We start from the raw sequence: 27,017 nt of genomic DNA, 5'->3' as shown, positions 1-27,017 counted from the left end.
GGTAATTTTTTTCTGAACCAACAGGTTATCTTTTTATTTCATTGTTAGAGAAAGCATTGATTTCTAACACACGACTTGAGCAAAATGGTTGATCATAAGTGCAAGGATTATTAAATCATCTACAATTGTAATGTTTTAAATCACTCGAGCGTTGTTTCAGAATAGTTGTAAAAAAAAAACTTACCCATTGGTGGTCACCAAACCTACTTTTGTTTTGTAATCAATTCTATTGACAGTTACCTGATAGTTTTCAAAATTTTAATTAAAAAAATGGCTTTAAATTACAATTTCTTTTGAAATTACTAAAATTTTAGTGAAAATTTCTTTTTTTGAGTGGTATCAGGTATCCCTCTAATCAGGGGATTTTTTTTTAACCTTAAAAAATAAAAATAAAACTGTTTTTATGAACACCATAATTAAAGAAAGCAACTCGTTTTCTCAAGGACCTTTGGATTCTAATTTCTAAAACCACATAAATTGGTAATGGTTGTTCTGCCATTGTTGGTAGGGGTGTAAATGGATTACCGAAATTCGCTTTCAAATTCACATCTGCTAAGGGGTATCCGAATCCGTGCGATAAAATTATCCGATTAAGTTATTTATTTGAATTTATTTTTATTATTTTATAAATTTTTACCTGTGATATGTGACTATTTTTCTAGATTTTCTACTAAAATAACCACCAAAGTCGTTAAATTCTTAAATTTCAAACCTAGCCCTCACAAATAAAATGGTAAACATGTAAACAGGTAGTTGAAAAATTGTATTCAATTTGTATTCATGCCTGTTTGGAAGAATCTACTTAAGAAAATAATTATCCGATTATCATCCAAATTCGACTGAATCCGTCTGAAAACCGATAGGATATTATCCGAATCCGTCCAAATATAATAAGATGCGGATATAGTATTACCACTATCTGGTCGTTTACACCCCTAATTGTTGGAAATGATCCTTGATACCTAGAAAAAGAGGTAACTCTTTTACTTCCTCCATTCCTCATCTTTCCGTTCCCTTGTCTCATCTTTTTCTCATCTAAACTCCTAGAATAGAAACACTCTTTTTCAGTCTCTTCTTCCTCATTTTACAGATAAAAGCTCTTCTATTCCCCTCCCCTCAAATGACAAATGGATGTGTTCTTTCTTCTTCGCGTGTGTTCTTTATGAAGAACTTCCCTTCCATAGCTTTTCGGTCCTCCACTTTGGTGGAGGTTTCTTTGGATTCTTTCCATTCCCCTTTTAGATCTTTCAAAACTTTATATTCCTGTTAGAAACATAAACATTTTGGAGACTTCTTTCGTAATGACTCCGCATTGGTTCAAACTGGACTCATCAGAATATGTTAATGTCCTCTATGCATTCATCTACTCAGATCTCTCGTTCTCTCTTGGTAAACCATTGGTTGGTTTGTCGTTTATTAATGCAATAAAGAAAAATCAGCAGTCAAGTCGACGCTGTGGGATTTTCGTAGGTTTATATGAAATTGCATGCACGACATTCTGTTAAGTCCGAATCCCAATCAACAGCCTGATCTGTGTAGTTTTTTTTGGTTGGGGGGGTGTTAAACCAGCCAGATCTATGGTAACAGCCGTTAAAGAACAGAAGTCAATTGATTCAGGTCGACTAGACTAACCAGCAATCTGAATAGATTCTGAAGCTCCCTTGGAGGCAGCGCAGCGCAGCATAGACCAGACCAGCCAACTACGACTACCAACTTGAAATTTTAACTTTTTGGTAACAACCACTACCAAATTGAAATAAGTGATTAAGTTCACGTTCTTTTTCATCAAGAAACAAAATAAAATAAATAAATAACCTCATCTATCATCATGATAACTCTACCTGACAACATCCAACACCCTGCTAAATGTTCACTGCTACGAAAATGGAATGGATGCAAGAACTTCCATTTGAAGGCCCTACCTACACTATCGATTCAGGGAAACGAAAAATGCAAGAGCAGCACTAGATGATGTGAACCAAAGTGACAAGCTAGCGCTGCGTTTTTGGTCTTCTAGACAGTACTGAATATGTAACATTTACCGTTAGTATAAATCCTTCAGTGATTACATCCTTATCAACCCCCCCCCCCCCCCCTCTCTCTCTCTCTCCCCCTCCTCCTCAAGTGGATAGTAAGAGGTCACAGAAATGTAAGAGCATCTACCACCCACTGTGAGGTCAAATGAGTATCAACCCTCCCTACACGCAACGACCATCTTATCAAATTGCATCAAATGTTACTAAATCTCCTCCAAAAGCCCAAAATCTCCAGCATCTTAAGGCGGAGAGGCTGCCAATGATCCTTAAACGATCACAAGGACCAAGAAGCTGACAGCAAGCCTATTTTAAATGACAAGCAGCCACTCATCAACAGACTGGCTTCCCTGCATAAAGTGAAATTTTTGGCGCTTCATGCAACGCTGATCGTCAAATCACTTAATTGTCCCCTGTACATTATACAAAAACATATGTTTATATTGATCCAAGATATGATTTTGTATTCAAATGTATACGAAATTAGACAGCCTGCTGAGTGCATGATACAAGTCTTCTTTACATAAGAAGGAAATCTATTTACAATAGAAACAGAAGTGATGTTCAAGAAACAAAGTCAATTTGCTTTGTAAAAAGACGAGATCAATGAAGTTTCCATGAAATTCAGCCATTATCCTAGGCGTATTTTCCAATGCAATATAAAATGTCTATGGACCTAAAGCTGGCATCAAGATCGTTGAAGATCCCCCATGTATTTAGCTTGTGATAACCTCTAGTATCCTAAGCTGAAATCATACTTGCAGGTCCGAGAACCCGAGGGTCTAGTAGAAGTTGTGGGTCATCCAATTAGAGACTATTGGATTAGCATCATAATCCATGGATTTGGATGTTGAAGATTGTGGTCCTGCCGCTTTGTTGGAAACCGGAAGAAGATCCAACATGAATCCAAACGGTTTGGGTTGGTGGATTTCCAGCTCATGAATGTCGGAGTTGGGAGGTGCCCTAGTCCAAATATGAGCCTTTAGAATGATCCCTAGGCCTGTACAAGCATTTGGGTCCTTTGGGTCCAACTGGACTAAAAAATACCTATGTACTGAAAGTACTAGGGGCTGTTGGTCGGACAATATGGGCAAATTCGGGATTTTTGCTCCCAACACCTTCATTGAAGCCCTTTAAACCCCAACTTCGTGAATTTAATGTTCATAGACGGCCGTGAGACCTAGAGAAAGTTAGAGAGTATGTGTGAGACCAAAGGAAGGCGATTCTTGCTGAAGGAATCACGCATCTTTAACGTTTTCCTGACCTTGAAGGCAAGTAACTGACTCTCCCAATTACAGTTACTTTAATCCTTTGTTTTTGGGGAGTTAGGTATGTGAAACCTTAGCTAGAATTCTGATTTGATTGGGAAACCTTGATTTTCCATCAATCCTTGTTGAAGTATACACAAGTTTAGGCTATTTTACTGTTCATGTGAATAGTAAAGTTGTTTTTACTGTTTATGTTACTATTCACGTGAACAGTATTAATCTAGTGATGCTACTCTACTTTCTATTTCTAATGTAGGAGTCTTGCTACATAAGTTTTGGGAGTTTCTAGAAAGCATAGTTTCTATTTTCAAAACTTTCTATTTTAGAAGCTAGAAAGTTACTAAAGTTGTACTTTTTTTCTTTCTTTTCTCTAGAGGACAATCACTTGTTTCTCAAGTTGTATTAGATTCATTAGAAGCTATAAATAAAAGGGCTCTAGACTCTTTAGCTAGAATCATAGGCCTCTTCTGCTGGTTCTTCATCTCTCTTCTCTTCTTCTTCTTCTTCTTCTTCTTCTTCTTCTCTCTTTTCTCTATTCAAGTTCAGCTGCTGTTTTGATTATTTAAAGTTTGTTTTCTAACAATCTTAATGAGATCACGCATGAGGAATAGGGCTTGTATCTTTATTCGACTGTGAATTCTTCCAAAAAAGGATTCTCAAATTTAAGATCTGAGACATCTTTAGGGTTTGTCTTTGTTTCTTGTTTGGGTGTTTAGAATAGTGATTCAAAGACGAAGTACGTGTCCTAGATCAACCTATAACCCATTAAGGATTTGGGAACAAAGTTGTGCAAATCGGATCAGAGTTCTACTTGAGTGCACCATGCGGCTTGTTAGGGCATTCGATCGCCTATTGGCCAGTTTGACCGACCACCCCTTTGCTGTCTTGGTTTGCATGTTTGGTTTGACTGTTTTGCCTCAAAACTCTAATTGTAAATGCATTGACATGTCACTAGGGCTTACAATGATCTGCTAGAACCTTTGGTTGGGTAATCTCAAGGCTTTAAAAGGGTTTTGGACGTTGTTCAGGTGAGGGAAAACAACACACTTATGCTTGGATGATCTGTTATGTTTTTCTTTAACATCTAATCCATACTCATGATGTATTGATATGCTAGAGAGCATTATTAACATGTGGAATGCATTGGGAATGATTATTTATTGTTATCCTTGTTTACTTACATGATATAATGAGATGGAATGCTTATTTGGGATTTGGAACTCATATACCTTGTATACCTATCATTGGGGTTGTGGTTTAGACCATTGCCCTTGGTGCCACTAGTAATGCATAGAGTGTTGTTGGTGCACGTTATGATGTCTAAATGCATGGTAAAGTTTCCCAACTACATGCTACTAACCATTCGACATGGGCATTGAAGCCGAGTGACTTGAGATAGCAATAGGGACTAGTGGGCATTCAATAGTTAGTAGTCATTCTATGAGGAGACACAGACCTATTGGCGTATCATTAGTGGTAGGGTTGCATATGTTGAGGGTTGGACTCGTGGGCGTCCAACAATTGGTAGGCATCCCGTGAGGAGACCTGAGAGGCATCTAGCCTATCATGTTGATGACAATAGGGTTCCGAGGTATTAATCCAACAGTCAGAAGGGATTTCGTGAGGATTGGTATCCTAGGTGCATAAGGATACTGAACCTACAACAACAACAACAATAAGCCTTGTCCCAACTAAATGGGGTTGGCTACATGGATTCTTGCCCTCCAATCATTTCTATTCGAGGCAATGCTAGATACAAGGCCTAAGCTATACATATCCTTTCTCACCACTTCTCCTAAGGTTATCTTAGGTCTACCCCTAGCTCTTCTAGTTCCTTCAATATGGATTATATCACTTCTCCGTACAGGAGCATTTATAGCTCTCCGTTGAACGTGGCCGTGCCACCTCAAACGACTTTCTCTAAGCTTATCATTTATGGGAGCAACTCCCAGACCAACTCTAATATGATCGTTTCTTATCTTATCCATCCTAGTTTTGCCACTCATCCATCTTAGCATCCTCATTTCTGCTACACTGAGTTTATCTATATGATTCTTTTTAACAGCCCAACACTCTGCACCGTACATCATAGCTGGTCGAACAACGGTCCTATAAAATTTTCCTTTAAGATTTAATGGAATACGTCGATCACATAAGACCCCGGACGCACCTCTCCACTTCATCCACCCTATTTTAATTCTTTGGGAAACCTCATCTTCTAAATCACCTCTTTTACTTATGATTAAACCTAGGTACCTAAAACAATCACTTTGAGGAATCTCTTTATTGTCAAGTATCACCACCTCATCATCTGCTCGATCATGACTAAAGTTACAAACTAAATATTCTGTCTTCGATCACTAAGTATACTGATCCTAAAGGGCACTAAACATGAGGGAAGGTATCTGAACTATATATAACATGATATGTAGATGACTTTGCCTTAGGCTAGGGATATCTTTGGCACACGCAAGTTCTCATACCAATGGTGGTGATGAGAGAGTGTAGCTCTGTAACCCCCATACACTGGTTGTGATGTGGACTGGTTACCTTATACCTCTGTCGTGACACCCAAGAGTCAGTTGGAGGCCGTGAGGAGTCTATATGAGACTTCCAAAAGGAGGTTGGTGTACTACATGATGTGTGTGGCTTAAAAAGATATTGGCATGGTTAACATCCTAGCTGCACACTTGGGGCATTATTGAATGTTGCAATTATATCACCCTTGTATATGTAGATTGTTTTGCTTCACGGAGTTCTTTGTAACTCATCCTTGTTGGATTATCTTCTTTAGATTAATCTACAGGTTGAGATGGGACATTAACCCAGGAATACTATGCCATGGCAGAAGCACACAAGATGCCTATAGTTGATGAGCAAGAGGCATAACAGTTCGTGTGTCTACATGGAGTGCGGCTATGGTGCTACGTAGTAGGCAAAGGGCATATTTAGTTCGGTTTTGGATATAGATACAGAACTTAAGATCACTGAGTATTACTTGAGATATGAATTGGAATAGATGTAACCCTTAATAGATTTGGACACATAGGTATTTCCTATTCTTTCTTCCCAATTTTGATGACTAGTGACATTTCCTTTAGCATTATTTAATATATTATACTAATTCTTTGCTCTTGATTATGGTATTGTGTATGCTATTTGTGATTGTGGTTATAACTTGATCTTGTGACTGTGCATCACATCCCAGGTATTCGGGGCGGGTTCAATAACATCGGGGGGGGGGGGGGTTGTGACATAGCCACTTAAAATCCACTACAATTTCAAATTCTATGTGAGAACTTCAGGAGTTAGTCGCCTTGTGATATGTTTCAAACCACTTAGTTTCTGAGGTACATGCAGAAATGCTAAAATAGGAGTGAAGTTCTCTCTTTTTTCTTTTTTTTTTCTTTAATGGGGGTGGGTGGCTGCAGATTTTGTCTACCCAAATATGGTTTTCTTCATCCCTTACCAAGTAAGAACCACCAACATCCAAACTTGCCATAGATTGAAACTGATAATGCCATCAAATTTATCAATGTCATATTTTGCTGATGTAAAAGCCATAGATGTATAAATCAAAAAAATCAAGAGCTCATGACCAATTTCTTAAAACGAATACCAAGAAAATATGAATAGAAATGAAAACAAATTGAAGCAACATCGAGATTTAGTGTGGCTCACACACAAACTCGATGTGCTACGTCCACGGGTAGAAAAAATTCAATAAATATAGAAGAAAATTACAACGGAGATCTCTCAAAACCTCTTGAACAACATTACTAAACACTCACCCAAAACATAAGATAAAAATCATTAAAGCTCATAATGAGTCTGTAAGACGGCGTAAGGTACATATATATGGAGTAAAAATAGGGTAAACCTACCGGCTAAAGCCCTTTATGTTAGGAACTTGTGGATCGAATACTTGAAACATTAAATTGAATACAACAACAACAACAATAAGCCTTGTCCTAACTAAATGGGGTCGGCTACATTGATTCTTGCCCTCCAATTAGTTCTGTTCGAGGCCATGCTAGATACAAGGCCTAAGCTATACATATCCTTTCTCACCACTTCTCCTAAGGTTATCTTAGGTCTACCCCTAGCTCTTCTAGTTCCTTCAATATGGATTATATCACTTCTCCGTACAGGGGCATTTATATGTCTCCGTTGAATGTGGCCGTGCCACACCTCAAACGACTTTCTCAAAGCTTATCACTTATGGGAGCAACTCCCAGACACTTACATAACAACCATATCCTTTCCTCGCACCTTCCCCCCTATTTGTAACCCACAAACCAATGGTAACGTTCTAACTCTCTCCTCCACATGGCGTGATCTCAAGGCCCTAACATGCTACTTCCATTGCATATCTCAAAATATGATTGTGCAAGTCAATCTTCAAAGCTGGTGTCCAAAAGCATTTAAGTAAAACTAATGGAGAAAGGAGAATGAGGATATTATGTGGTTTAGTCACCCAAGGAGGAAAACCTACATCCGCAGTGGCGAATATCCTATTGGTTTGTCCTATTTGCATCTAGGGGAGAGTTTATTTCCTATAAATAGAGACGAGTGCAACGTATGAGAGGTAGAGTTACAATAGGAAAGCACAGGGTGAGAAGTAGAGTAACAATAAGACCTTGTCTTTGTTTCCTTATTGGTTTCACCTATGCTAACACTCCCCCTCCGAGTTGAAGCAAAGACCTCATTGGAGGTCAACTTGGCCATCATATGCTGAAAATAGTTTTAGGCAATGTCTTTGTAAAAATATCAAGCAGGTTGGTCTTCACTTTGAATATAGCAGTCTTGATGGTCTCCTCTTGAACTTTCTCATGAACAAAATAACAATTTACCTCCATATATTTAGTTCTTTCATTGAAGCCAAGATTTGAAGCAATATGAGAGGTTGCTTGACTATCACAAAACAATTTCATAAGTGCAACGGTATCTCCAAAACCTAATACATGCAGTAATAGTCGTAGCCATACTAGTTCATTGGTAGCTGAGGCCATTGCATGATATTTTATTTTAACACTTGGTCTTGCCACAACACACTATTTTTTTTCTTTCCAAGTGACGAGGTTTCTACCTAAAAACATACAAAACCTAGAGATTGACCTTCAATCTATATGATTCCAGCTCAATCTAAATTGGTGCAGCCAATGATTTCACTGTGATCATTCCTCTTCATCAAAATGCCACATCTGGGGCAGTTTCAAATACCTTAGTATTTAATCTACAAGGACCATATGACCTTAAGTAGGGGAATGCATAAATTGGCTTACATAAAGCCCAAAATAATAGACCCCTTCGAGACTATTGATAGCTTATCGGTCTCTAACCATGACATTAATATTGGGACTATTGGTGGAAGCTCTTCTTGGAGGGGCTCAAAGTAGTGTGGGTCATATTTCAACCATATTGTCAGATGGTTGGGATATCTTATTCTAGTGTTGAATATGGTTCTTCCAACTCAGAGTCACAGTTTGAGTCACAATAATGTGGTGTCTTCCTTCATTGATTAGATATCTCCTACCCCATCCCTGTACCTACAAACCAGAAAGCATACCCGTACTTGTACCTGATGCTGGCTGCACCATATGACTCTTATAATAGGTATAGTGGTGGATCAGTCAATAGTTAAATGCAGATTTTGTAGTTCGGTGACCCATATCCTAGGATTGGTTACATTCAGTATGTTGATGATGCCACATACATTGAGGTTTTGTCCAGTTATGTTTAATACTCCCAACTTCTATGTCATGGTGATGTGAATCAAGGAGGGATCACTTTTATTAACTGATGAGTGGTAGACCCAATTAGGGTTTCAAAGTCAGCAGCTATAGAGAATTAGGTTTACAACTTGGGGCTAGAGCTTCCAGGGTCCAGTTTCAACATAACCAACACAGCTTCTCAGGTCTAAGGTTTATCAAACTAGGTCTAAATTCCAGTTTCTGCAGATTTAGTTTTTGACCTAGGGTTTAGGGATGCACATGAACAACGGTTGGTTTCTAGGATTTGGGAAGGGTGGGATTAGGGTGCTTCTGTAGTTTAAGACTACTGGGGTGGGGCTGAAGCTATTTCTAAAGAGAATTAGGGATTTGAGTTAGGGGGAACTAGGGTTTAAAGTTTTAGGGCTGGGAAGGTTCTAAAAGAAGCAACAGGGAAGAGAGAAGATAGAGAGGGCTGGCGGAGGCTCTAGGGTTGGGAATTGGGGTGGGGATTGATACTTGCTGGAACCTGAAGAAAGAGAGAAGAAATGTGCTGCTGCTGGTGGAATGCTTGAATTTTGTTGATAATAAGTCATTCTAGGGCTGCTGCAGGGTTTCCTCCTCTTGGAAACCCTACTCAACCCATTCGAACCCTACTTGGCTATAATTCTCTGCCATTCTTTATTCAATAATCAAATCTGATTTGTTACATTCATTGGCCTTGAATTTATAGCCAATCAAAAAGAACTCCCAATAAAACTCAATACCTAGGAGTCCTATTTGAAATAAACTTACTATTTAAAAGGCTTCTACTCTAACTTGGATTCCAACTCAAACTAGAGTCAGCAACTACCAAGTAAAATCGAATTCAAATAAATTAAGTTAAGATAAAAAAAGGACTGTTAAGTGTTAACTACTACTAGGACTTTGACTATACAAGTCCTCTTCAAACTAAGACTCTTGGATAGACTATGACTATCATTTCTCATCAAGGAGTTATCTAGTCAGTAGAGAAAGGGTAGATCTGGAGTCCTACGTGAGCTTCTGATTCTTTTGAGACAAATCAAGATGGGGTAGGGCAATGGGAAAATAACCAAAATGTTCTTGTCTAGTGCAGCTTCTCAGTGGGGTTGTGGAAAGAAGGGCTGCTGCCTTAGGTCCTCTTGTTGCGGTCTCTACTGGGGGGGGGGGGGGGCTCCTGGGTGGTTCACATCAATTCTTCCCCTCCTGAAGACATTCATGTCTGTTAGTGTTGAAAACATGAACTGAGGTTTTCTAATTAGAATAGGCTTATGTGTCCTAATAAGTCTAGAGTTTTATTTCTATTTTATATTTCCTTTTCCTACTTAGTATAGGACTTAACAAGGTTGTAACTATAAACCCTATTGGGGTCTTGTGAATAATATACTTTGATGAGCAATTCTTCACATTACAATATGGTATCAGTATCACAGCCTAATTTCGATTAGGGAAGAAAGCTAGAACTAGAGAAACTTTCTCTTCCGTTGTCGCTACCGCTGCTCTTTTTTTTTTTTTTCTTCTTCTTCTTCCTTTCTGCTTCCTCCTTTTCTATCACGGAGAAGAAAAAACCGCTGGAGACTATGGTGACTCATGAAATCTGATTTTCTCCTGCAACAACGGAGCCTCGCGCCATTAACCATTGCCAGATCAGAGAGAAACAACAAAAAATAATTTCGCCTCTTCGTTTTTCTCAGCGGCTGTGTGCGACAGTAGCATACCTTATCGGCTTTTGTCTCAAAGATTGTAGCGTGGGTTGTGAGAGGTAAAACGAAAGCAGTTTCTGAACTTTTTTTTTGAAGTCAAAGTCGCTCCGCTGCTGTGCCCAATTCTCTTGTCAACTGAAAAATCCTTGCTGCACACAGAGCTGGCATCCTTATCCTTCTCCCTCTCCCATCCACTTTCATATGCCTATCCTTGTTTGAGCTTCTCTTGGGCGCTAACTGCGTCTTCCCCTCCTTTTTTTCTGCAATCACAATCTGAAAATCCTTGATTTCTGCCGGTTTATTATCACCCATGTCTGGCTGCGGGAGACTCAAGAACTTTGGTACCTCTGAAGACTGCTGCTGCTTCGAGCCCTTGGGATCCATGTCGATAAGGGGAAACAAAAGGTGTTTCTTTGATTGAAATCAAGGTGACCTGTTCTACACTTCTGAATTCACAGGCACAGTTTTTTGTAAATTCGAAGAGTATTTGGGGCTGTTTTGCAAATCTGAATAGTTCCAGGGAATTTTTCATAATTTTGAAAAAGTTCAGGGACTTTGTTTGCAATTTCAAAAAACTTCAGAGACTTTTTTGCAATTTCGGGGACTTTTTTGTAATTTCGAAAAAGTTCAGGGACTTTTCTGAAATTTTGAACAATTTTAGGGACTTTTTTTGTAATTTAAAAAAAACAGGGGAGCTATTTATAAATTTGAATGATTTCTCTTTGTGATGATGCCTGATCCCATATCTCCTTTATCTGGTACATCTGAAGAGTCTCCCATATCTTCTATACATAGGGATCATGAGTTTTCTCCGCTTCAGATGACCACTGTGAAACTTAATGGGACAAATTATCTTAGATGGTCTTGTTTAGTTTTCTTCACTGTTGGTGCTCGTGGTCTTACTGGCCATCTTGATGGGACTTCTACAAAACCTTCCATTGGTCTGCAACTTTCCAAATGGTATATAGATGAATGCTTGGTCATGGGTTTTCTTATCAACTCTATTGAATCTAACATAGCAGAGAGTTATCTACTCCTTCCTGATGCAGCAACTATTTGGAAAGTTGCTAAAGATACATACTCCAGAGTTGGCAATGATGCACGGTGCTTTGAAATTAGACGGAAAATCAATCAGTTACAGCAAAAGGACCTTACTCTTTCTCAGTACTATAACACTCTTCGGGGATATTACCAGACTTTAGATTTCTATGGGAAGTTTACACCGAAGAATGCTAAAGATGCTATTGCTTATCAACAATGGGAAGATAAACAGAGAGTTTATGATTTTTTGGCAGGATTGAATATAGAATTTGATCAAATTTGTGCCACAAATCCTTTTTGGAGAGCCTTTCCCTTCTCTGGCTTAAGCCTATGCCATAGTAGATACAAAGGACAGTCGAAGGACATTTGTGGTACACACTCATACATCTGATAGATCTGCATTAGTGGCTAGTTATGGCAATAATAAATCAGTTTTAGTGTTTTTTGCCCTCCAGTAAAGTGCGAGTATTGTGGAAAAGAGCGTCATACAAAGGACAAGTGTTGGAAGTTGCATGGACATCCAACAAATTCCCGTGGAGGAGGTAGGAATGGAATTAAGGGCAGCAATCAAGCATCTGCAAATCAAGCTAGTTCTAACACCTTGAATACTCCAACACCTCTTTCCTCAGATGAGGTCCAACACCTTCGCCAGTTGATGTCCAGACTTGACTCATCTTCTCCAGTACCGAATTCCAATGCGAGTATAGCCATTGTCAATGTTCCCTCTGTTGATCCACAATTCCCCACAGGTATTTTTGGTTGTCACAATGTCAATTTGCTTTATCCCTCTTGGGTAATTGACTCTGGGGCAACCGACCGTATGACAGGCTCATCTACTTTGTTTCATACTTATTCATCTGTCCCTTTTGTTCAGGATATTCGAACGGATGATGGGTCTCTCTCCCTTATCTCTGGAAAAGGATTCATTATCTGTTCGCCTTCTCTTACCTTATCTAATGTCTTGCATGTTCCTAAGTTTTTGTTAATCTTTTATCTATTAGTAGCCTTACTCGTGATATGAACTACAAAATAACTTTATTTCCTTCTCATTATGTGTTTTAGGACCTGGAAACGGGGCTTACGATTGGCAGTGGTAGATAGAAAGGGGGGCTCTACTTAACGGATGGGTCCCCATCAGCTCTTTCTACAGTCTCTAGTTCCACCTCTCCTGCACTTTTTACCTTATTGCAATGGCATAATCGTCTTGGCCACGTTCCTTTACCTATTTTGTTGTAGTCATTTCCTAATCTGATTAAAAGATGTAATTTAAATGATTTTTATTGTGAGGCATGTATTTTGGCCAAACAGACCAGGCATGTTTACCCTATTTTAGATAGTCGTAGAAAATCCCTTTTTCAATCATTCACTTTGATGAGTGGCATCCTTCTCGAATCGTGTCTGTATTTGGTCATAGATGGTTTGTTACCTTTATTGACTATTGTACTAAGGCCACATGGGTTTACTTACTTCACCAAAAAAGTGACATTTTCTCGTGCTTTCAAAATTTTCATAATATGATTATGACTCAGTTTGGGGCGATAGTCAAAATCTTCCGTACAGATAAAGGAACTGAGTACTTGGGTGGCGCATTCCTTCCTCCTTAGCAAACCATAACATCATACACCAAACTCGTTGCGTTGACACTCCACCTCAAAAATGGGGTTCCCGAATGCAAGAATAAATATCTACTTGAGGTAACACGTTCCCTCATGTTTACTATGCATGTGCCTCTTCGGTTTTGGGGTGACGCCGTTCTTACTACAGCATATCTAATTAACCGAATGCCTTCCCGAGTCTTAGACTAACTCTGTCCTCTTGAGGTTCTTTTAGGGACAATAGCCTTTACAGTGTCACCTAAGGTTTTTGGATATGTTGCCTTTGTTCGGAACCACCATGTTTATGGAAAGTTAGATCCTCGTGGGTTAAAGTGCATTTTCTTGGGTTATCCTCCTATACAAAAGGGGTATAAATGTTATCATCCTAGTTCTCGTCGTTTTTTCGTCTCTATGGATGTTGTGTTCCAAGAACAAATTCCTTATTTTCCCCATACACCTCTTTAGGGGGAGAGTTTTGGTGAAGAGGTTCCAGTGTTGATTCCTCCTTTCGATATTACTCCTGAGATTCTTGCAGATGATCCTCCTTTGGAAGATGGAATGATCAGACAGGTACAACTGGTGGATGATATACAGGGGGAGACTAAACCTCTAAAGACCTATCAAAGAAAGCAACGAGTGACCCCTTCTGAACCAAGCTAGTTAAAAACTTTGGTTCCTAGCCCTGAACAATCCATTCTTACAGTGAGTCTGTCTTTGACCCTTCTTCTAATCTTACTTTGGACTTACCAATTGCATTAAGAAAGCAACCTCGAACTTGCACCAAACATCCTATTTCCAATTATATTTCATATCAGTCACTATCTTCAGAATTTCAAAGTTTTATTTCCTCTTTGTCCTCTACTTCTATTCCTAACACTTTGCAGGAGGCATTGTCTCACTCAAACTGGAAAGAAGCTATGGATGAGGAAATGCAAGCTTTGGAGAAAAACAAAACGTGGGACTTAGTGACTTTGCCTAGAGGAAAGCAGATTGTTGGGTGCAAATGGATGTTTGTGATCTAGCACAAGATAGATGGGACTGTTGAAAGGTACAAGGCAAGATTGGTGGCCAAAGGCTTCACTCAGACTTATGGCATTGACTACCAGTAAATATTTGCACTTGTCGCCAAGATGAACACAATTCGTACTATTATTTCATGTGCAATTAATAAAGGGTGGAGTTTACAACAATTAGATGTGAAGAATGCCTTTTTGCATGTAGAACTCCAAGAAGAGGTATATATGGATATACCACCTGGGTATTCTACTACAGAGTCTTACAGGAAAGTGTGCAAGTTAAAGAGAGCTTTATATGGATTGAAGCAATCTCCAAGAGCGTGGTTTGGAAGGTTCCATAAAGCAATGATATCTAATGGCTATAAGCAAAGCATGCAGACCACACTTTGTCTATTAAAAGAGATGGTTCCCACACTACTATACTTTTAGTATATGTGGATGACATTGTGATCACAGCCAGTAGTGAGGATGAGATTTCAGTATTGAAGACTTTTTTGGGAATTGAATTTGAGATCAAAGAAATGGGAAAACTCAGATATTTATTAGGTTAAGAATTGGCATATTCTACTAGCGGTGTATCTCTATCCCAGAGGAAGTATACATTGGATCTTCTTGAGGAAACTGGGGTGCTAGGATGTAAGCCTGCTGAGACTCCTATTGAGCCTAACCTACACTTAAAGGCAATGGAAGGAGAACCAATTGACAATATAAGGTATAAAAAATTAGTGGGAAAGTTGATATATCTATCTCACACTAGACCTGACATCACATTTGTAGTTAGTCTTGTTAGCCAGTATATGCATGATCCCTACTCCTCACACTTGGATGTAGTATATCGAATCTTGAGATACTTGAAGACTACTCTAGAAAAAGGGATTTTAATTTCAGCTCATGGACATTTGAAGATTGAGGCATATACAGATGCAGACTGGGCAGGATGTCCAGATGATAGGAGGTCTACCTCTGGGTATTGTGTGTACGTGGGAGGTAACCTTGTGACTTGGAGAAGCAAAAAACAAGTTGTGGTTGCGTGGTCTAGTGTCAAGGCCGAGTTTAGGGAAATTGCTCAAGTCCTTTGTGAGATACTATGGCTTAAAGGGCTGCTTCAAGAGGTTGGGACAGATTTGGAGGTTCCTATACAGTTATACTTAGATAGTAAGCCAGCAATCAACATAGCTCATAACCCAGCACAACATGATAGGACTAAGCATGTGGAGATTGACAGACATTTCATCAAAGAGAAGGTTGAGGCTGGGTTGATCCATATCACCTTTGTTACTCCAAACGAGCAACTGGCTGATGAGCTCACAAAAAGCTTGAGCATAAAGGTATTCAATTACATTATGAGCAAGTTAAGCATGATAAATATCTAAGCTCAAACTTGAGCGGGAGTGTTGAAAACATGGACTAAGGTTTTCTAATTAGAATATGATTATATTTCCTAATAAGTCTAGAGTTTTATTTCTATTTTATATTTCCTTTTCCCACTTAGTATAGGACTTAACTAGGTTGTAACTATAAATACCCTATTGGGGTCTTGTGAATAATATACTTTGATGAGCAATTCTTCACATTACAATAGTTAGAATATCACTTTCTATTTTAGTTTAGGTTTCTATTTTGGTTACTTTCTATTTTAGCTACTTTCTACTTTGGTTACTTTCTATTTTTCTTATTGCTTGGTTGACAAGTAATCTCCCTAGGATAGTGTCCTTTTTAGCAGATTTGGGAGATTCTGTGCAAAATGTAATTATCTTTTTTGCCGTAACTTAGTTTCGAAAACTTTCTAGACTAGGACTTAATTTTATATTATAAATAAAGTACCAGGGGAGAGCCAAAATATATACGCACAAGCTCTCTCCCTCTTCTCTTCTTCTCCTACTTCTTCAGTCTTTTTCTATTCTTCTTCTATTCCTCTTCTTCTTTCTGAATTTCCTTTCAGTCCGTAGGTTGATTACTAGTGCTAAAATTCTAACATGGTATCAGAGTAGGTTTAATCAGCCTATGGACTGTTTCTATCAAATTCTCATTATTTTTCCCTCTTTTTCCTGGTGTGCAGCTACTTATTGCTGTCCAATCTATATAGTGTAGGTCCTTCTTAATCAACATATGAAGGGATCTCTAGCTACCTATTAATACTACTGAAGAAGCGTAAGTTAAGGAGAGTTTCAGGTTTTGCAACTAATGCAGATTGTGGAACTCATTCAACAGTTTCTGCATAAGTCAAGTATTTTGTGTGGATTAGATCTGCTCTGTTTCAGACTTTATAATTAATTCATAATCGTGGAACTCTCAGCCCACAGTTTCTGTGCAAATTAGATGTTTCTTTTCTTTCCTTTTTGTGAATTCGATGATTCAATCTGCCTTCTTCTAGTACTTTGAGTTTGGGATGCTTATTAATCTCAAAAAGTATGAGCAGCATATGGTTCGATTATTCAAATAATGTTGCTGCCCTTTCAGGCGTTTTATTTCTGCTGCATTGCTTTTTTGTGCAAATCTGAAGTTCAATATGTCCTGTACTCGTGTCTTAGGATTCCTCTTTATTTTTTGCAAAGATATGCCCACTGTTTAGATTTCAAGACCTCAGTATTGTCTTCCATCGTATATGCTATAAGTTTTGCTGCAAGTTATATACTATATCCCTGTTTTATTGAATTTTCCTGTTATGAAAAATTCTGCTGGTACCGTATTACTTTACTATTGCTTCCATTGTTTATTTCGAAAACTTACCCTTTATCTAATACTTCTACGAAGACCTAGAGGACTATTTTTCCTTCATATTGAGATCTGTTAGCGTTTCAAATCTAGCGGAAGATTGCTGCTATGGTTCCAGTTCTGCTGAGGTATTCTCTGCCTTGTTGGTCCAGTTCTACCTACAGTTTCTGAAATATTGTTGCAAGTGCCACTGCTGAATAGCATAGTGGGTTGGTGCAGCTACTATTGTCTGAGATTCAAAGCTGGTTTAGTAATTTCTTCTGATTTATCCATGGTTCAGAATTTCTTGTTCTGGTAAATAAGACTTTTTCCTGTGAGATGATTTACCGTTGGTTGATCAGCTTTATTGGTGAATAATACACTACTCTATGGCTACTACTTTCCTTCTTGGATTTCTTTTGTGCTCATACTTTGAGATGCTGGTACTTGGTCATCATTACTTGTCCACATGTAATGCTACACATGAAGGGGAGATTGGAGACTCTTTTTATATCTACTCAAGATTTGTTGAAGAATATTATTGGTGAAGATTTGTATCCTGGTATTCTACATCAACACCTAACTACTTGGTTCCCTCTTATCTACTTACTTGGTCTGCAGTAACATGTAGTCTTTTATTTATCTACTTGGCCTATAGCAACCCATAGGTCCCAACGACCAACAACCTCTCTAGGCATATTGTTGCTTATCGCCAGGAATCCGAAAAAGCATGTGATTGCCTTTAAGGGCCATATGGATCCTAGAGGCATCACCTCTCTAGTTCGATCCACCTATAGCCATCAGCCTCTTTCCAGCCCTCTTTCAACTTGCTAAATTTTTTTTCTTTTGAACCTATCATTCCTTTTACTTGCGATGGTTGCTAGAAGGGTTTCAATAATTCAAAAGTCCCTCTAGAACCTATCATCTAACCTAACTAGACTTCCTTCCATAATTCCAAACCCTATTTTTTGACCTATCTTAAGAGGATCATGGTTCTGTGAAATCACAAAGGCCTGTTTTGTAAATTAGAATAGTTCCGGGGTTTTTTTTCTCCCAAATTTGAATAGTTTCAGGGACCTGGTTACAAATTTGGATTTTAATAGGAGCCTGTTATGTAAATTCGAATGGTTTTAGGGAGCTATTTGCAAAATTAAATATTGTCAGGTTCATTCTTATAGAGAGATGTGGTGGTGGCATAGTGAGGTTCAAGCTGCCATTAGGAATAAAAAAGCTAGTTTTAAGACATGACAAAGAACTAAGGATGTTGAGGATTTTCAAAGGTATAGGTTGGATAGAAATGAAGCTAAGAAAATTGCGGGAAAAGCAAGGGAAAAGAAGTATGAAGAGTAATACAATAAGTTGGGCACGAAGGAAGGGGGAAAATCTATTTATAAGATAGCTAAGATGAGGGATAGGAAGAGTAGAGATCTTGACCATGTTAGATGTATTAAAAATGAAGATGGTAAAGTTTTAGTTTGTGAGGAGGACATTAAGAAAAGATGGGAAACCTATTTCTCTAGTTTACTAAATGAGCATTCTTCAAGCACTAATGACTCGGACGATTACACCTTTCACCAAGGCACCAATGTTCGAACTTATATACGTAGAATTTCGATGTCCGAAGTAAAAGAAGCTTTGAGGATGAATCTCGGCAAGACACAAGGTCCTGATGAAATCCCAATTGAAGTATGGAAGAGCTTAGGAACCCATGGACTAGTTTGGTTGACGAAATTGTTTAATAGGATTACGAGCACAGGGAAAATGCCAGATGAATGGAGAAGCGTCATGGTTCCAATCTACAAAAATAAAGGAGATACTCAAAGTTGTAATAACTATAAGGGCATTAAATTGATGAGCCATACGATGAAATTATGGATGAGAATAATTGAAACCCATTTGAGACACTTAACTATAGTTACGGAAAACCAAATTGGGTTTATGCCTCGAAGATCTACAACGGAGGCTATTCACCTAATTAGGAGACTTATGGAAAGCTATAGACAATGTAGGAAAGACCTTCATATGGTATTCATTGACCTAGAAAAAGCTTATGATAGAGTCCCTAAAGCGTTAATTTGGCAAGTGCTAGAGAAAAGAAGTGTTGCAAGTAAATATGTAGATATAGTTAATGATATGTATGATGGTTCGGTGACTAGTGTTAGAATAGTGGGGGGACTAAGTAATGAATTCCCGATAATAGTTGGGCTACATCAAGGATCAACTTTACGCCCATATCTATTTGCAATGGTAATTGATGAATTAACCAAAGACATTCAAGATGAGGTCCCCTGGTGTATGCTTTTTGCGGATGATATTGTGTTGATTGATGAGATCCAAGTGGGGATTAATACCAAATTAGAATCATGGAGAGTAGCTTTGGAATAAAAAAGGCTTTAAACTTAGTAGATCGAAGACAGAATATCTAGTTTGTAACTTTAGTCATAATCGGGCAGATGATGAGGTGGTGATACTTGACGATAAAGAGATTCCTCAGAGTGATTGTTTTAGGTACCTAGGTTCAATCATAAGGAAAAGAGTTAAAGAGGTGATTTAGAGGATGAAGTTTCCCACAGAATTAAAATAGGGTGGATGAAGTGGAGAGGTGCATTCGGGGTCTTATGTGATCGGCGTATTCCATTAAAGCTCAAAAGAAAATTTTTATAGGATTGATGTTCGACCAGCTATGATATACGGTGCAGAGTGTTGAGCTATTAAAAAGAATCATATAGATAAACTCAGTGTAGCAAAAATGAGGATGCTAAGATGGATGAGTGGCAAAACTAGGATGGATAAGATAAGAAATGATCATATTAGAGTTGGCCTTGAAGTTGCTCCCATAAGTGATAAGCTTCGAGAAAGTCATTTGAGGTGGCACGGCCACGTTCAACGGAGACCTATAAATGCCCCTGTACAGAGAAGTGCTATAATCTATATTGAAGGAACTAGAAGAGCTAGGGGTAGACCTAAGATAACCTTAGGAGAAGTGGTGAGAAAGGATATGTATAACTTAGGCCTTGTATCTAGCATGGCCTCGAATATAACTGATTGGAGGGCAAGAATCCATGTAGTCGACCCCATTTAGTTGGGACAAGGCTTATTGTTGTTGTTGTTGTTGTTGTTGTCAGGGAGCTATTTGTAAATTCGAATAGTCTTAGGGAGCTATTTGTAAACTTGAGTGATTTCTTCCTGCGATGGTTGATCCCACATCTCCCTTGTCTAGTACATCTGAAGAGTCTCCCATGTTTTCATTCATAGGGATCGTGAGTTTTCTCCGCTTCAGATGACCACTGTGAAACTCAATGGGACAAATTATCTTAGATGGTCTCGTTCAGTTTTCCTTGCTGTTCGTGCTCATGGTCTTACTAGCTATCCTGATGGGACTTCTACCAAACCTTCCACACCTGGTCCACAACTTTCCAAGTGGTAAACAGATGAATGCTTGGTCATGGGTTTTCTAATCAACTCCATTGAATCAAGTATAGCAAACAATTATCTCCTCCTTCCTAATGCAACAACTATTTGGAAAGTTGTTAAGGATACATACTCTAGAGTAGGCAATGATGCACAATGCTTTGAAATTAGACGAACAATCAATCAGTTGCAGCAGAAGGACCTTACTCTTTCTCAATACTATAACACTCTTCGAGATATTACCGGGCTTTAGATTTATATAGGTTTTACATCGAAGAATGCTAAAGATGCTATTGCATATCAACAATGGGAAGACAAATAAAGAGTTTATGATTTTGGCAAAAATTGAATATAGAATTTGATTAAATTTCGTGCACAGGTCCTTTCTAAAGAGTCTTTCCCTTCTCTGGCTCGAGCCTATGCCATAGTAGATCCAGAGGACAGTTGATGGATAGCTATGGTATATACACAGACTCTTGATAGGTCTGCATTAGCTGTTGGTTCTAGTAATCCTAAGCCTAGTTTTGGTAACTCTCGACCTCCTATGAAATGTGAGTATTGTGGGAAGGGACACCATACAAAGGATAAATCTCGAAAATTACATGGACATCCAACTAGTTCTCGTGGAGGAGCAAAGAGTGGCAGTAGGGGAAGGAATCAAGTATATGCAAATCAGGCTATTTTAGACATATAAAGTACTCCTGCACCTACTTCTGCAGACAAGATCTAGAATCTCTTTCGATAGTTGATGACCAAACTTGACGAATCTTCTTTTGAGTTTACACCCAATGCCAGTGTTGCATCTGTCGTTGCCTCTACCTCTGGTTCCCAACCTTCTACAGGTATTTTCGGTTGTCACAGTGTCAATTCTATTTATCCCTCTTGGATAATTTACTTTGGGGCAACCGACCAAATGACAGGCTCACCTTCTTTATTCCACACTTAATCTTCTATTCCACTTGTTCAAAATGTTAGAACAACTGATGGATCCATGTCCCCTATTTTTGGAAGGGGTTCCATCATCTGTTCACCTAACCTCACCCTTTCCACTGTTTTACATGTTCCTAAATTTTCAGCTAATTTATTATCTATTAGTAGCCTAACCCGTGATATGAACTGAAAAATAACATACTTTCCATCTCACTATGTTTTTCAAGACTTGGAGACGGGGCGTACGATTGGCAGTGGTAAACAAAAGAAGGGGATCTACCTTTTGGATGGTTCTGGTTTTCCATATGCTATTTCTACAATTTCTGCATCATCTTCTCCTGTGTTAGTGTCTTTATTCCAGTGGCATAATCGTCTTAGCCACATTCCTTTGTTAGTTTTGTCTAAACTCTTTCTTGATTTGGTTAAAAAGTGTCATTTGAATGATTTTCGTTGTGATGCTTGTATTTTGGCCAAGGAAACAAGACATATTTATCCCATTTCAGAAAATATTAGTAAAGTTCTTTTTTTATTGTTCACTCTTAAGTATGGGGTCCTTCGCGAACTGAATCTATATATGGCCATCGTTGGTTTGTTACATTCATTGATTGTTGCACCCGCACTACTTGGGTTTATCTCTTGCATAAAAAAAGTGATGTGTTCTTTTGTTCCCAAAATTTCCGTAATATGGTTAAGACCTAGTTTGGGGCTATAGTAAAAATCCTTAGGATAGATAATGAGAATGAATATTCGGGTGGTGGCTTCCCCTCTTACTATTATGATCCTAGGATTATCCATCAAACCATTTTTGTTGATACACCTCCTCAAAATGGGGTTGCAGAGCGCAAAAATAAGCATCTCTTAAAGTGGCACAGTCCCTTATGTTTAATATGCATGTGCCGCCTCAATTCAGGGTGATGCGGTTCAAACTACCACCTATCTTATTAATAGGATGCCTTCACGTGTCTTAGATCAACGTTGTCCTCTAGAAGTTCTCCTAGGTACAACCAATTTTACTGTACCCCTAAGGTTTTTGGATGTGTTGCATTTGTTTGCAACCATCATAGTCATAGTAAGCTTGATTCCAAGGGTTACGGTGTATATTCTTAGGCTATCCCCCTACACAAAAAGGTTATAAATGTTACCCTCCTGAATCTCATTGATTTTGTGTCTATGGATGTTGTTTTTTAGGAAACTTTTTTTCTCCTCTTCTTCAGAGAGTGTCTTAGTGAAGAAGCTCCGGTGTTCCTTGAGATTTCTCTTGAAGTTCCTACTGTTGAGTCTCCTTTGACAAATTTACCACTGGAAGATGGAGTGACGGACAAGAACAACTGGTGGATGATGTACAGGGGGAGCATAGACCTCCTCTGAAGACCTACTAAAGGAAGTAGAAGACCCCTCTAAGCCACGGCAATTGGAGGCCCTAGATCCTAGTCCAGAAGCAACCATTCCTCCTGGAAAGTTTGTTTCTGATCTTGATTTGCCCATTGCATTAAGAAAACAGCCACGTACTTGCAATGAACACCCTATTTCTAGCCATGTGTCACATCATTCCCTATCCCTAGAATTTCAAATCTTTATTTTTTTCTTTGTCTTCCACCACTATCCCTAGCTCATGGTAGGATGCAGTATCTCACTCAGACTGGAAGAAAGCAATGGATGAGGAAATGCAAGCTTTAGGAAAAAAATAAGACATGCGATCTGGTATCCTTGCTTGCAGGGAAGAAGATTGTTGGATGCAAATGGGTGTTTGTAATAAAACACAAAGCTGATGGGACCATTGATAAATATAAAGCAAGACTAGTACCTAAGGGCTTTACTCAAATTTATGGCATTGACTACCAAGAGACATTTACTCTTGTTGCTAAGATGAATATTGATCGGGCTATTCTCTCATGTGTTGTAAACCAAGGGTGGAGTCTTCAACAATTAGATGTGAAGAATGTTTTCCTGTATGGAAAGATGCAGGAAGAAGTATATGTGGATATGTCCCCTGGTTATACTAGTTTAGAGACCTATGGGAAGGTGTGCAGGTTACAGAGAGCTCTATATGATCTAAAGTAGTCTCCTAGGGCATGGTTTGGAAGATTTCACAAGGCAGTGATCTCTTATGGCTACATGCAAAGTAATGCAGACCATACCCTGTTTATCAAGCGGGATAAGTCTCATACTACAGTACTCCTTATATATGTGGATGATATTATCATCACAGGAAACAGTAAAGAGGAAATTACAACCTTGAAGACTTTCTTGGGGACAGAGTTTGAGATAAAATATATGGGCAGACTCAGGTACTTTCTCAGGTTAGAGTTGGCCTACTCTACTGATGGTGTCTCACTCTCTCAAAGAAAGTAAACCTTAGACTTATTAGAAGAGACTGGAATGCTAGGGTGTAGACCTGTAGAGACCCAAGTGGAGCCTAATCAGCACTTGAAAGCTAAGGAAGGAGAACCAGTTGACAAAACCAACTACCAAAAATTAGTTGGGAAGTTGATTTATTTGTCAGATAACTAGGTCAGATATCACCTTTGCAATTAGCCTTGTTAGTTAGTACATGCATGATCCTTATTCTTCACATCTTAATGCAGTATATCGTATCTTAAGGTATTTGAAGGCATCAAAGTTTAACCCTACACTACTGCAGATTGGGTTGGATGTTCGGATGACAAAAGGTCTACCTCTGGCTATTGTGCTTATGTCGGAAGTAACTTGGTGTCCTAGAGGAGAAAAAAACAGGTTGTAGTGGCTCGATCAAGTGTTGAAGTAGAGTTTAGAGCCTTAGCTCAAGGTATTTGTGAAGTGTTATAGTTGAAGGGTCTTCTTCAAGAACTTGGAGCAGATCTAGAAGGACCTATAAGGCTGTATTCTGACAGCAAATCAGCCATCAGCATTGCCTATAATCCAGTTCAGCATGATAGGACCAAACATATGAAATTGATAGGCATTTTATTAAAGAAAAAGTTGAGTCTGGTTTGGTTCAAATTTCTTTTGTTACCTTTGACAACCAGCGTGCTGATATATTCACAAAAAGTTTTAGTGTCAAGTTATTTAGTAGTATCGCTAGCAAGTTGGGCATGATAGATATCTATGCACCAACTTGAGGGGGAGTGTTGTAAGTCATATATTTGCATCCACTTGGGAGTTTGGTTTATTAGAGAATCTCTATTGTTTATGTTTTTATGTCCAACATCAGGTATCATTGTACTTGCTCATTCATAACTATTATTATAAATAAAGCCCTGTTATGTCACACAAGACATAAGTCAAGATTCCACAAATTATACAACAATAAGCTCTCTCCCTCTTCTTCTTCAGTCTTCTATTCTTCTTCTACTACTCTTCTTCTTTCTGAATTTCCTTTTAGTCCCTAGGCTGATTAAAGGTGCTGAAATTCTAACAATGTCCAGAGTTATGCCATACACCTTTCACATAAGATTGGATCGATCTTCTTGAAGTCATCTGCATAGACCCATATGCTCTCACTTTTTTACCTACCTTTTCATTTGGAAAGTATGATAAACCTGGTCTCTTGTGAGTGGTCTTATACGTATCATCTAGGGCTTCTTCAATGGAGTCTTGATTAGGGGGAAAGAGTTGGTGTAGGCGTAGCATATGCTTTGAATCTCCCTCTTCTGAGTGATGCCCTATGTACATGTATAGGTCAGCCACACTGAAGATATTGTTGATGCTTGCATCAGGAGGTACCTTGAATACGTAGGCATGGGGTCCAATACGATCAAGGATCTTGTATGGTCCCATGTTCTTGGAGTGGAGCTTGGTGTTGACTCCCAGTTGCTGCCACTATAGGTGTACTCTACCATGACCATATCTCTTGGCTTGAATTCTATTGTCCATCTATGCTTGTCTGCATTAGCCTTGTAGATCTCAGTGTTGAAAGCTATCTTTCTCTTAACATCTCCATAGACTTCTATAATGTGCCTCAAGAACTCATCTACTTTAACATTGATCCAGTTTCTACTGGGAGTGGAGGCTAAATCAATGGGCCTTTAGGGTTGTATACCAAGTAGTTCTTCAAAAAGGGTTCTCCCTAGTGATCCTATTAACTGAACTATTATAGGCATACTTTGTTATGTCTAGAATAGTAGGCCAAGTCTTCTCATAATCCCTCACCAGGCTTCTCAATAAGTTTCCCAGGGTTTTGTTAACCACCTCAGTCTGGCCATCTATTTGGGGGTGAAGAAAGGCTATGAACAACAATTTGGTGTTGTTTATCAACCCTCTGCAACTGCATTTCCCAGTGGCGTCTCCTACTCTCCCACCCATCTTGTTTATGGTATCCCTTAAGACCACTAGTGCGGCCCTTGGTGACTACGACCAAATGGCTTTTGAATGGCGGAATCTCAAATAGAGGTCTCTTCAGATTAGACTGTGTCGAAGAACAAAAGGACTATTTTTGGGTTCGAATGCCTCAAGGAGAAGAGAAAATTTTCGGAGAATATGCAATAAATGCTCTCCTCGTTCTTTCATTTTCCTCTCCCACTACCCACTGGTCATAGCTATACCACCAAGACCCAACGCTCACTCAATTATTGGGCATTAGATTGGATCGAGTTGGTCGTTCATTTTTATTTTATTTATTAATTTATTATTATTATTTTATTTTTTGTGGTGGGTGGTTTCTGACAGTGGGGTGTGGCGGGTGATTTCCGATAGGAAGAAGATGGATGGATGAAGGGGAATTCACCTATATGTTAACATTGAAAACAAGGTTGAATAAGATTCATGGTAGAATAGCAATCTTATAATATCTTTCGAAAATAACTTTTAATTGAGGGTAATTTGGTCATATTTTAAATTTATTTGAATTTCATTAACGGTCTTCAACGGTCATTAATGTAGTGGAACTCCCTGTAGTTTTTGGCACACTAGGGGATTCATGAATTTTGTGACCAAGTCAGGGGTGTTCATGTAAAAATCTCTATGTTAGAATGATAGTCTCCTTGACAGAGGGAGAGTAACTAAAAAAATCATAGGTTGAATAGGATTTTATCAAAACCTGAAGAACTCTACAAAACAGGCCAAAGGCAACCATCAATACAGTATTAGTGCATACAGTTGAAAATCTCATTGATTCCTTCACCCTCCTACAATAAGGAAAGGTGATGAACTACCATCCCATCCTAAAGGAACTGTCCATGATATTTAAAAAAAAAACAGGCTTTATCATAGGAATTCCCAACCAAATGAATCCCCTCCATTATGAAAATCAAATTTCATGCTACAAGCCTACACCTTGTTAGTGTCTACTATCCCAAAAACCAGATAACATCTTTGGGAAAAGGCCATATAATGCAGCACATTGAAGCCTCTGCTTATCCAGAGAGAACAAACTGACCAACTAATAATGAAAATTCCAGATAAATTTTCTTTGTCATTATTTTCTCGTGTAGATTGTCTGCAAACTTACCACTTGAAGGATCTATATGCACAAAAAAACTGGCCGCTACTATAAGGTAGCACAAAATAAGCATCAGCCCTTTGAAATAGTTTGAAGTCCCTTCCTGCATCAATGGAAGCAATTATAATAAATCATATGTGTGAAATTAAAATGAATAAAAAAATTAAAAGAGAGTGAG

The 27,017-nt window shown here is 38.6% G+C and overlaps 1 protein-coding gene across 2 annotated transcripts in view; it reads right to left on the bottom strand.

Moving 5' to 3' along the window:
* Positions 1–1,301: 1,301 nt before the first annotated feature.
* Positions 1,302–27,017, bottom strand: part of LOC149012048 (vacuolar cation/proton exchanger 3-like) — a 122,900-nt gene continuing 97,184 nt past the window's right edge. Inside the window, exons 11-12 of one of the 2 annotated variants that reach the window (XM_089160921.1) lie at positions 26,849–26,942; positions 1,302–2,446 (exon numbers count right to left, since the gene is read on the bottom strand). In XM_089160921.1, coding sequence (XP_089017047.1) covers positions 2,436–2,446; positions 26,849–26,942 — 105 coding nt within the window. In that variant the 3' untranslated portion in view covers positions 1,302–2,435. The remainder of the gene's footprint in view (positions 2,447–26,848; positions 26,943–27,017) is intronic. The other variant, XM_089160922.1, reaches the window with a different exon arrangement.

This window comes from Hakea prostrata, chromosome 7 (genome assembly GCF_041222555.1).
Source record: "Hakea prostrata isolate BN-2017 chromosome 7, UWA_Hpros_2, whole genome shotgun sequence".
In the NCBI taxonomy this organism is placed as follows: Eukaryota; Viridiplantae; Streptophyta; class Magnoliopsida; order Proteales; family Proteaceae; genus Hakea; species Hakea prostrata.
The sequence above is the reverse complement of the archived record's forward strand: the minus strand, read 5'-3'. Positions and strand labels throughout refer to the sequence as shown.